The 12490-nt window shown below is 31.3% G+C and overlaps 1 protein-coding gene and 1 long non-coding RNA gene across 5 annotated transcripts; both read right to left on the bottom strand.

The window, feature by feature from the left end:
* Window positions 1-1955: 1955 nt before the first annotated feature.
* Window positions 1956-4292, bottom strand: LOC121132479 (uncharacterized). 3 transcript variants are annotated; one of them, XR_011778931.1, is made up of 7 exons: window positions 3917-4292; window positions 3466-3854; window positions 3237-3410; window positions 3028-3163; window positions 2815-2969; window positions 2424-2725; window positions 1956-2352 (listed from the first exon to the last, which is right to left on the bottom strand). It is a non-coding gene; the product is annotated as an uncharacterized lncRNA (long non-coding RNA). The 3 variants fall into 3 exon arrangements; XR_011778929.1 differs by lacking the exon at window positions 3028-3163 and having other exon boundaries at window positions 2007-2352; window positions 2815-2949; XR_011778930.1 differs by lacking the exon at window positions 3028-3163 and having other exon boundaries at window positions 2007-2352; window positions 2815-2944.
* Window positions 4293-5092: 800 nt separating this feature from the next.
* LOC121132481 (armadillo repeat-containing protein 8) lies at window positions 5093-10954 on the bottom strand. Of its 2 annotated transcripts, none has more exons than XR_011778928.1 (8): window positions 10727-10931; window positions 10566-10648; window positions 10094-10499; window positions 9706-10029; window positions 8634-9281; window positions 7696-8523; window positions 5740-6065; window positions 5093-5677 (listed from the first exon to the last, which is right to left on the bottom strand). XR_011778928.1 is itself a non-coding variant. In XM_040727888.2 (8 exons), exons 1-8 carry the CDS (start codon window positions 10760-10762, stop codon window positions 5647-5649), a joined length of 2049 nt encoding a protein of 682 aa, XP_040583822.1. In that variant the 5' UTR covers window positions 10763-10954; the 3' UTR covers window positions 5093-5646. The 2 variants fall into 2 exon arrangements, 1 of the variants encoding a protein (XP_040583822.1); XM_040727888.2 differs by having other exon boundaries at window positions 8329-8523; window positions 10727-10954.
* Between the last annotated feature and the right edge of the window lie 1536 nt (window positions 10955-12490).

The following is a 12490-nucleotide window of genomic DNA, read 5'->3' as shown; positions in this document are numbered from 1 at the left end:
TTGTTTATCCCCCCCCCCCCCATTGTCATAGATGATTATCACTGATTCAATGAAACGTTATTAAAGCTGTTCTCTTCCAAAAAATTATTCAAATTGTAAAGGTTATGATGTTGATTTCGGTTCTCAAACCCAAAATACACAGGATTTTCATCATTGCTTATAAATATATATATATGTTCTCTCCTCAAAAAATGAAATAAGGATATATTATAAACCGCATTTTTTTTTTTTTGTTTAATTTATAATGAATAGTATGAATTACTGTAGTTCAGTTTTCTTTTTTCAGTCTATATAAATCATAAAATAAGTTTAAGAAATAAAAACGTAAGTAAAATTGACCAAATTTTCCGGAGAAAAGTAACCTAACTTTGAGATCCCACTCTGGGAGCTATGATAAAAAAGCCAACACGATTTTTGGCACAGTGTCACCCCTATTTATGTAAAACACGTTCCTAAAGGTTCATATTCATAAGAGTTGGTCAATTTTTTTTTATTGTTGATCTAGTACTTCCTAGAGTATTTCAAATTTTTTTCTAGATTTAAATTTTTTTTAATGACGTCAATACATTTATGCAGTCTTGAATTTAAGTTCGGCTTCACTTTAAGTAGAATTGGTGCACTGGGTCATAGGTTTTTTTGGTTTTTTTGACGAAAATAGAAATCATAAGAAATTTAAGTATTCTAATTTTGACTTCATTTTTGGAATCCTCACACTTAAAAATATTTAAGTAACAAATTTTAAGAGGTTTAGCTCTTTTGGATCAAAAATGTACAAGAAAAAGTAGTGTCCAGTAAAAAATCATTAAAGCGACGTTTAAAATTTTGGTCTGAGACGAGTATCTGTATCTAAAAAAAATCAGAATTATATACTGAAATTTGGCACACTTATTGTACTCATGAATTTAAGGTTGTGTGCCAAAAATCATCCAAATCTGAGGGGGGTTGTATTTATTTTCGTTGATTTGACATGGAATGACCCTATAGTTATTATTTAAGATACGTCTAACCAGTTTTGAATATAAAATATATGTGTTTGATACGCGTGTACTGATATAGAGGTCTCCCATGATTCTTTCAAGATTATATCTGTAATATAATTGGATAACACGTGGCTCAGTCAGTAGTTTCATAAGAGCATTAAAGAAGACAGGCCCATAAAAACGCGACAAGATGTCGAATTAAGAGAAGGCGGCCATGCTATCCATTGTGAGAAGATCTCACGGGGCCCAGAAAAGATCATTTGAGTTGTAATCTGAAAATTTCTAATAAAATTAATAGAAAAAGAAAATTTGTCCCCTCATAGAATCAATCGAACTTTGATAGCTATAAAAAATGTAGTTGTTAATTATAATGAAAAAACGGAAGAAGTTTTTTATTCTTTTGGAAGAATCGTTGGAAGAGAATATAAAAGAAAAAATAATATAGCATCAATGAGAGAAGAGCTCGTCGAATTTGAATCTCGAGTAGTATTCTCGATATGTATTTGGAAAGACGTTCCAAAAATTCAATGGACCCTTCAGTAAGGAGCATAAGACATCCAAATATTCAGACAAAATTACCAAATTGAAGAAAATATCAAACACATAGACTCCCTGAAATGGATCGAGACCAGGGATAATTATGTGAAGTTGACTCATTTGTACGTACAAGATGGTAGATTGGTAAAAGTATTATAAATGAAAGTTGTAACTAATACTACTATGCTACAATATATGTACATATATCTAAAAAAAAATATATCACACCTGACCTATCAGCTATTACTGATTAATATTAGACTTTTATCCATTAGATGTTTTTTGTTGCACACATGAAAAAACCCCTATTTGATATAATATTCAACAAGGATGTGTCAAATTGAAACAACCATGTTGATAAGTGTGAGTAGATATTCGTATGATATTGATGTTGCATCAGCACATACTCTAAATAGTTAAATAGTCAATAAAAAAATATTTTAGGGTTTAAGCATTTTTTTATATCTAACTCAGAATAAGTGTGACTACTTTTTTTTTATTCTATAATTCGTAACTTCTATTAAAGCAATCAACATAATAGTCATTTAAAGAAAATCATAATTTGGCACAATAATTTAACTTTCATCCACGAAGATTTTTCAAAAAGTTACTAAATTATTAAAAAAAAGAAGCAAAGTTTAGGTCTTTTCATTTTTTCATTTAGGTCTTCATTAAGGTTTTCAATCGATATTCCTAATGAGAATAATCCAAAAGTTCATACATTTGACATTAATAATAGGGAGAATCTTTAATTTAATTTCAACGTTCAATGAAGCTAGCAGAGTGATGAAAGAGCACCCAAAAAAATCCGTACCAACTCCCATGAAGCCTTCTCCTAAAAAGAGCAAAATACAATTAATATAGTTTGGAATCAAGTCAAAAATGGCTCATGAATTATAGGTTTACTATCATAACGTTGGACAACGAAAATGAGGGAAAAATGCACATTTTTTTTGAAGAGAACCCATAGATCGAAGTGTTTGAATGTCCTGTAGGCCGGGGTGTATTTTGGGATATTATAAAGGTACCAACACTTCACCTGTACAACCTGTGGGTCGGGGTGTATTTTGGGATATCAGAAGGGTACTTTGATGCTCAGTAAAGCAGCAGTTGATAAATTCAACAAGCATTGAGGCCCAGCTGTCCACTTATACAATTTGTGGGCTAGGGCGTATTATAGATTAGAAGGGTTCTATCCTGGCATGTTTCTTCATCATTCGATAGTTTTATCGTCCGAATATAATATAAATTGTAACGAAATTGTACATGATGATATTGTAATAATGAAATTACTCACAATGATATTGCTTCACGATGATATTATCGACGAAGTTTTTGTCTCACAATGATAATGTACACAACGATAATACCATACAACGTTTTTGTCCGCTACCTTTTTACCAAAATCATTTTACCAGATACCGAATCTATGCTAATCAAAAATAATCAGAACTTTAAGATTTAATCAACAACACCTATTTAAAACTGTATTTTTAGAAGGTCTCATTACTTTTTCTAAAGCCCATATAAATGTATAACGGATATTATTTATTAGCACTTCGTCCATTCGATTGAATCACTGTCGTTGGTTTATTATAAAATTTATTTAAAGTACAGGAACGGTAAATAATTCGAACTACATGCTACTGTGTTGTGTTCATATATATAATGATCAATAATGAATATACCTAATTAATAAAATAAAAAAAGGATACGAACAGAGAGAAGACCTGGTAAGTATATCCTAGCTATGGGTCTCTTGAAGAGTAGCGGCATCTGCTCCGTGATAAAAGAGAACTTTGATAATTGAGCTGGCTCCTATTCTGAAAATTCTAATAGTCAACGGAACAGGATCCCAATGACTTCATAATCCTCATTGTTCTTCATTTCCTCCTTGATCTAATATATGCAGCTATGTTGATTACTTCTATATCAGATTTAATCTTACCCTGTGATTTTGTGATTAGGCTATGTGAAATTGTACTGGTGTTAATCCTGTGATAGTCTTTAAAAACTTTGAAGGTGAGGTCATCTTCTATTTCATGACTGTCTTTGATTTCAAGGCCCTTGTAGCTTCAAGCTAGACTAAGGATAATTTTGGCGATTTAAGAAGAATATATCCTGAACGGAGTGTATCTTGAGATAACTTTTTATATAGCTCTTGAGATGTTTCAACCCCTTCTTTCATGAACATCTCAAACCCAATAGCCTATTTTCGTTCATAGTCGAGTTGAAGCCTTTAACTCCTTGATGCTGCTACAATAGGTCTAAGGGTGCTGGAGGTGAGGAGAAATACGAAGGAAAATTTGTCCACACTAACGGAACATCTTTCAACCCCTACAAATTAAAAATTATTTTTTCAATTAGATAATAAGTAATACAAGTCGGTTCAGTCTGACCTTTATTTTAGATCTATGTTTAGTTAGAGCCCGTGGCCATGTTGCTTGTCGATCGACTTGGTGATGAAGTCATCATCTGTGAAATGGAGGCTGCAGATTCTTGAATTCTTGCATTTATTGTCTAAATTGTCTCTTGGCTTTTTTTTTTTGTTAACTTTGATCTTAGAATGGCTATTTCCCACTTCAATTGGAGCTCTTGATTAGGGGGTACATTGAAGCCTGACAATCTGTGAAAACTGATGACAGGGTTCTTGGAAGTGCCGGCACTAAGAGGAACACATTCTCAACCCATCTTCCTCGAAGTAACGATGATTCGATCACCACATGAAGATAACTTAGCATTTTTATTTGTAGTTACTGCTTTTTATCAATTACCAAAAGAAAACGAGCTAAATATCTAGCCCACCTTCTGATACCGGCGTGCGTTTCTTATTCTAAGAGAGCAGTCCAGATGAATTAAGAGCGTCCTTGTTCGAAGTAAATCCATGTTCTTTAGCTGACCTGTTAATTTGTAATTGGTAGTATAAAGAAGGAATTTTGTTTCCTTTAGCATTTGTCATTATTATTTAATTTCTGAGTAATGAACATCCTTTCCTAAATAGATTCAATCTTATTCAAAACCTGATTGTATATTCGTGTGAGCTCATACAAGACGGAGCGTAACCCAGAGGATTTGTTGCGGATTTATAATTGTAAGTCCTTGTTGGACTCAGAGTAGAATTAGCAACATCGGAGTAATTCTAGCAAATGTACTTGTTTATATCCTTTTTTTCCTTCATCTCTTGTCCCAGCTGATTGTAGCCGATCTAATTAAAGGTATTGAGCATTATCATTTATCTCCTTCAAAAGATTCTTCAAATTGTCAGGGTTACCATGTTAATTACACACTAGATTGTCACCTTTGTGAACTATTATTATTTTTTTATTCATGAGGAGATAACATCTAAGTATGAGTAACTTTGTGTGAGTGTGCTCATGAAAAAAGGAGTTATACTCAGGATTTGATGGAAATTATCTTCTACCTTATTAAAGCTAATTATGTTTGTTGAATACACTCAATTACTCCGGACATTGCCAGGTACTACCACTAGTAATCAACATCGTATTATATATACTCTTAATTATTTTTTTTTTTACAAATTCATTGTTGAAAAAGAAAAATGTTAAACTTAGATATAAATTAAATCATCTCAAAAACTCAAGTATTTATTTTAATAATTTCATGAAATTACATGGTTTCAAAAATACAATAGATCCGATGCAATAAATTTATTCTTATAAATTAATTACTAATTATAATTAATCAAAAAATCATTTAAAAACGTGAGAAAATAATAATCAATAAATGATCATTACAGACGAATTGTGCTCAAACTTTTGCATAGATCATAAGAATAAACAAATCATTAAAAATAAATTAAAAAATCAAAATAAAATTTAGTCCAGTCAATCAAACTTAACAAATTTATGACAAAGTCAAAAACTATTTAACCATAGTTATTATGATTTCCTTTTTGACTATAAACAACGACATAATCTCTCATTCTTATTTAACATTTTATCTTCATTCTATGGAGGTGACACCCGTCAATTATTTATATCAATAAATTTAGATTAAGATCTTGAATTTTTAATTTTTATTTTCGATCAGAAAATATAAAATCAGGGATGAAGCTGATCTCTTCAAGGATGTTACCTTCATCATTGTCCTCCTCATCGTCCACAGTAGGTCAACTGAATTGATGAAGAGCAGCTTTGACTCTTAAAAAAATAAAAATATTAAAACACTTTCACCCACTTTTTGATTATGAATGTGAACTTACTTGTCGTAAAGAACGGGCTCAATAGCTGAATCTGTAGAGGCTAAAAGCTGATGTAAGATTTTTTGAACGCCCATTTCGATGAGTATATTCTGTCTCTCAATTGAGCCTTCTTCTTCATCCCAAATTAGATTTTGTATACAATAAACCGCAGCCATCTGAAGTTGTACATTACTGTGAACCATGAAATTAATAACTTTCTTGAGAATATCTTCGTGTGACATGATGAAGTCCTTTGCAGAATCTCCATCAGCAATATTTCCAAGAATGCAGAGTGCTTGTTCTTTCACATCACACTGGTTATCACTATCCAAAATGAGAACGACTGACTAAACAAAATTGAAATAAAAGTTGAATATATTAGTATATTATAATATGTTTGTAATCATACATATATAGAGCGTTTTCATCTTACGTTAGCATTTGCTGATATTGGTCATTTTAAGGGCCTAAATAACCAAAATCATTTTTTCATTAATATTAAGGAAGATATTGAATTATTGAATGTCAAAATGACACCAACAAATAAAACACCTTAAGCCTTAAAAATTGAATCCCTCTAATGCCTAGTTTTATTATATATCTTAGCCTAAAATGTATTAAAATTATATTATTATTAAATCGTTATACAATCTTATTTAAGTGTTGTATGTAGATAAAAATTTAACGATATTTTTTATTGATCATCCTACTTTTAGGGGTCCTAATCTATGGAAAAAAATAGTAAGGCTACAAATTAGCCACTTTTAGGGATTATTTTTAGAACATATTACTTTGATTTAATTCAAATATCAGTGTTTACCATTGGAATCAAGTAGTCTTTAATGCAAAGTCTGATTTTATAATTAAAGCCATTGAATAGAGTTTCATGAAGATGTATTCGAAATTTGTTCATTTTATCCACTAAAAATATCAATTAAATTAAAAATTTTATCTACAATATGGGAATGCGATAGTATAACGATGTAATAACATATTTTAATAGATATTAGGACCTGATTTACACTAAAACTAGGCAAAAGGTACAAGTATGTATGTTACAAAAAGCACAACGGTGCGAGAAAAAAAACTTGCAGGAGGAGTGCGCAGAAGTCCAGAAGTGTTTTGGGAATCCCACAGAAATGCTGGATTTTCATTAATTAAATGGGAAATCAATTGGACGTCATTTATATTTCATGTAGATAAATTTTTAATCTTTCACCCTGTCTATAAATGTTTTCTAAAAAATTTGCTTCGTTTAATCGCACCATGTGCACACTCAAGATATCCTTCAAAATCCCGGATAAGGTGTAATGGATCGAATAGAGCGTATAATGGACGTTCATATCTTTAATTATCTTGTATCTTTTTAATTTTTCTACCAATCTGTCGATGCGAAGTACATAAATTTCAACCCGAGATTAGCACTTTCAATCTTTATTACTGCACAATAAGAAAGTACTTAATCTTATTATTAAGATTTCTAAAGATAAGTATTTAATAATCTTTAAAATTCTGCACAATACTGTATTCTTTCATTCCTGAAAATTTCATACAATTCCAAAAAAGTTGTGTTGTTTTATTAAAATATATTATTAGATCACAAATTTTGGTGTAGGATTTCTTTGCAACTAGATCGTACTAGGAGAACACGGGCATTTCAAAATAAAAGATTACTCGACTTAAACTGGAACTATAATAGAGGGGGACATACAGTCGGTAGGAGAATACGAAAATATTAAGTATGAATGCAAATAACAAAAGAGCGTTGAGAACATATAGTAGGGATTGTAGCTTGTTGCCCGTGAAATTTGAGTCAATTAGAAATTATCCCTCCAAAAAATCATTGACAACTACCTCGCACAGTTTTTTTGCAATTATAATTAATATATTCTTCTTATCCTACCAACTGTAGATGAAATAGTAAGTTCCTCTTTATTATCGTCCCAGACTTAAATAATAAATAAAACAGAAAAATACCTAATTAATTATTGTGAAGCCTGGTAGTGATTGATCCACGAACATGAGTTTGAGAACCACTATTCTATGGGACATTATAAATTTGTCCTTAGTTATCTTACTCATAACTAGTGTTGTGCCGGTCCTTATTTATTCGGTCCAGTCCTAGGATTTTTCCATATAAATATTGATGGTTTATTGAGCCAAATAAGATATTTGAAATATGTATTCAGATTATTGCACATATCTTGCAAAAAATATTATATTTTTCATTATAATACGAACATATTATATTGTTACTTTGTTATATAATTTATTCTATTACGTAACGGAATAATTAAAAAGAGGAAAAACACCGTCATAGACGTCACGAGGGATCGATTTTAGATTCTTTAAGGACCTACAAGAGGGACTGGACTGGATGGGACCACGGTCCTAAATAACGACAGATACAACACTACTCATAGCTACATAATTACCATGTAACTTTAATATATCAAAATGAAATGATAGTATCAATGTATTGTAAGTATTTAAAATGACCAATCATGTAATTAAATAATACATTTTAACACAAAGAAATTGCCACTTGTACAATTTGCTTACACAAATTGCAACTTGTACCAAACATTTATTACAAACAAACTAACTTACTTGCATAATTTCAGCACCATACAAAGTCATTATATGATCTATGTGAGCCTTATTTGAGAGCAAATTCCTCAAGAGTCCGAGAGTTTTCATGACTACTTTTACGTCACTATCTGATAGCAACCGAAAGATTTGATCTGGTTGTAAGGAAGTGATGATTTGAACTTTTATTGGTTGTTCCGCTTGAAAAGCCATATTCTAAAAGAGAATGAGAGAGTAGACAATTGTAAATATTAATCTCCAATTTAAATATAGATAAATTTACAATGAATAAAGTAATCGTAACTAAATTGAATAAAACAGCGTACCATCAATCCCCATACTCCATTAAGCCTCAGTTGTACTTCATATCTACTTGTTAATTCACAAAGCAACTCAATTGCACCAGAGTCTAAAATGTGTTCTTTGGATGGGGAAAATTCAAGCAGTAAGTTGCATAGAGTTGACGATGCTACTATTAAAGATTCGACTGAGGATGAGTTAGGTAGAGATAACATTTTCATAAGAGGTTGCCATACAGGATGATCCTGAAACGTGGTTCGTAGCAGCTGGACTGACCGAGAAAGAGAGTGAAGACATCCAATTGCAGACATTTGAAGTTTAGCGTCTGGATCTTCCAATGCATGTACTAAACAAACCATAAGTTGATCAGTTTCAATAATACGTTTTCTTATTCCTTCATCATTCGCACCTAACGATGCAAAAACACGAAAGGATGCGCGCTTCATATCCTTTGCCAGTGTTTCATTAACTGCGGAGTTCTTCTTAGTTTGTTCTAATGAAGAACATTTTTTGGTCTCTGGTTCCCACCAAAGAAAAGATGAAATCGTTGGTATTAAATGATTAGAGATGGCAGCAATGCGTTGTAACTCTGCACTCACCTCCACTGCATATGCTAACGTCTCGGCTGCGAGGAGTCGATTCTCAATGCTCTCTTCCTTCTTTGTCATGCGAATCTAAAAATAAATAGACCAGATAACAATGATTTAAAATAAATAAATGCAAAAATATATCATTCCTAAAAGGTTCTTGTCTTTTTTAATTAAAAATGTATTAAAGCTGTTTGAATAAAATTAGATTCTGAAAAAATTATGATGAAGAATTTGTGCTTCATGTTCCTAGCAAAATTATTTCAAGCTTTACAAATATGTTATTTTTATATTCATAAAAATCAAAGACAAATGGATTTCTTTTTTAAATTCAAATAGATGACCATTAATAAGTGAAATTAACAATTGTAATAGTAGATGTCAAAATAAAGTTGAGAATGAATGTCATTATTTATCATTGACATACAAAAAATGCTACGAGGGTATTCAAATATGATTAAACATCCATTTTGAAGTGTTTATGATTATTTATAATAAAAATAGATCTTACCACGCATGGAAGAGCTTTATATAATATTTTAGGATCATCATCTTGTAAAATCCCGCATCTGTTCAGATAAGATAAACACCTCGCAGCAGCTAGCTGTATTTCAACTTTCTTATCTCGATTTAAAAATGTAACAATCCAATCAATGAGCATGACTCCTTTGTATGATGAATTTGACGCAATTTTAGCTACGTGATCATTATTGAAGATTAAATATGCAAGACACTGCAAGGCTGGTAATTGTACATCAGAAAGAGGGGAGCATAGTAGCGTATGCAAATAATTGACAAGACTATGAGTAGCAAGTATATTTTGATGTTCTCGACTCTGAAAATAAAGATGATTTTCTGTGAATGAAGCAGACAAAACTATGAAATATTCAAACAATCACCTTGCAAGCATTCGTTAGAATTGAAGGTACAGTAATTTGATGAGTAGGAATGAGTAAAATAAGATGTGGAACGACTTTAGCATTGGAGTATAGTAATTCTACGGGTGCATCAGGATGATGGAAAATTGTTCGTAGACAGCGTAGACATGCCTCCGTCACATTTTCGTGATGCAATGAGTTGGTAAGAATAGTATCCAATAGAACAGGGACTACTTCAGAATCTATAATCACTTTTAGGTGATCTTCGTTCCCCTTTGCGATGGAGCCTAATGCAACTGCAACATCTGCTTTCAAAATGGGCTTCGTTTTGGGCTCAATCAGGAGTTTGATCAATCTTGGAACAACACCTTGCTCAATCACTGTGTGTTTTTGCTTGTTGCTTCCAATCAGGCAGCTTTTTAGGGTTCTGGAAAGAGAATACAATACAATCATTATATATTTAGGCCCTTGACTTAAAGGAATCAGGCCTTACACAACAGCTCGGCTGTATTTGTCCTCTTCTGCTGAAAACAGCTCCTCGACAACCGGGGATAGTCCACTCGAACACTCCATGAACTACAACACAAATAAATCATCAAAATTGAACCTATATACTAATTAATAATCAAGTGACGGAAGTCATTCGATCTTTACCATGACATCCTCCGACGCTTGTGGGGTAGCCACCATGATTATTATTATCCCTCTCGCGCACTATTTACTTAATCCTATTATTCATTTATATACAAATCCCTTCGGAGATGAGCAATCGGTAATTTTTGGTAAACTCCGTCTTTCCTCTTCTTGGCTCTATAGTCTATATAAGTATATAATATAAGTTGTTAATAAATATCAATATAAATATATTACGGTCCGAACTTCTAATATTCTCCTCCTGCATCTAGTTCGAACTTTTTATGTACCATAACAAAATAATATATATGTTGAGTAAAAGTTGCAGTTTTGTACATGTTGCAATCTTCCTCTTATAAATGTCTCATTTAATATCAACATTGGCAAGGGCGTAGGAATTTCAAAGATCAAAAATTTTAACTAAATAAATCATCCGGACTTTTCACGGATATATGAAAATAATCAAAGTAATATCAATTTGAATTAAAAATGGCTAGATTTCTACGATCATTTTTCTTTTAGGATCGATTAGGGACGAGAACTTAGGGTAATTAGAGAAACATATCTTACTGTTTCCATTGTAATAGTTAATTTATTGTCTACAATATGGAAATAAAATAGTGTAATACCAAGTTAACTTGAGTATTGATGCTTTAATTTAATTTTGATCTATTAAAAAATTACATAGTTAATAAAAGTATTTATATGTAATATAACTCTAGGCATTTAACTTTATAGTGTAAAACAAAATACTTATATTTTCCATGAAATATTATTCAATTACTGTATTATTCTCGTCCCAAGTACTGTGAACCCTTCATTTAAAATTATGCATCTTATTTTTTGGTTGCAACTTGTACTATATGCTTAAACAAGTAGCATCTTGTACACAACATATTTTTTATAATTATTTAATTGGAAAGGAAATAACTTTCTACAACACACAACCTATCTTTACTAATTGTATCTTGTAAATAAATACGCAATAGTATATTACAGGAAGTTAGCTCAGAATTTCCTTGCAAAAAAAGGCAATTTTTCGTCCGAAAAGGGAAATAAATATTTAATTTTATCATTTTAAGCTAAGAATTCTATCTTATGTTCATATATTATCAGATTGAAGCCGGTTTTCATCTTTCAACAAATCAATATCAATTATAAATTTCCTATCCGACGCAACTACATAATAACGTTCAGTCAAAGACTCTTATATTAACATTTAGGACTTACAATTAAGTACATAATATTACCATTGATGAAAATATATATTGTTTACTCTATAATATATCACATTTACAAAAAAAAATGTGAAGGAAATAAGTAATATCATTTTCAAAACTTTATATCAAAAGTACTTAAGAAATCATAAGTACTCCTTTTTAAACCAAGTATCAGTACCCGTGTTTCATGAATACTTGAGTTTTAGTAATAAATTGTTTGACTTAAGGACACTTTAGTACATGTAGAGTTGTGTCAGTCCTTATTTATTCAGTCAAGTCATTGGACGGGTCCATCGGACTTTCAGTACTAAAACTGATTTTAAATATGATGAAATAAAGTTGAGTGACGTCATCTAGGATCGAACTTAATATCAAATATGTTTTAGAATCGACTAATATTATGCAGGACTGAACTGGACTGGACGGATACAGAATAAGATTGATTATTGTAGTCTTCAGTCTTAAATAAGGAAAGACAGTGCATTAATTACAAGTACTTGGCCACATCTTAGATCAATACATATTTCTCAAATCAATAATTAGTTCTGGAGTTACAAAATTTTAC

The sequence above is a fragment of the Lepeophtheirus salmonis genome, chromosome 2 (genome assembly GCF_016086655.4).
Source record: "Lepeophtheirus salmonis chromosome 2, UVic_Lsal_1.4, whole genome shotgun sequence".
Classification (NCBI taxonomy): Eukaryota; Metazoa; Arthropoda; class Copepoda; order Siphonostomatoida; family Caligidae; genus Lepeophtheirus; species Lepeophtheirus salmonis.
This window is presented reverse-complemented; position numbering and strand designations above follow the sequence as displayed.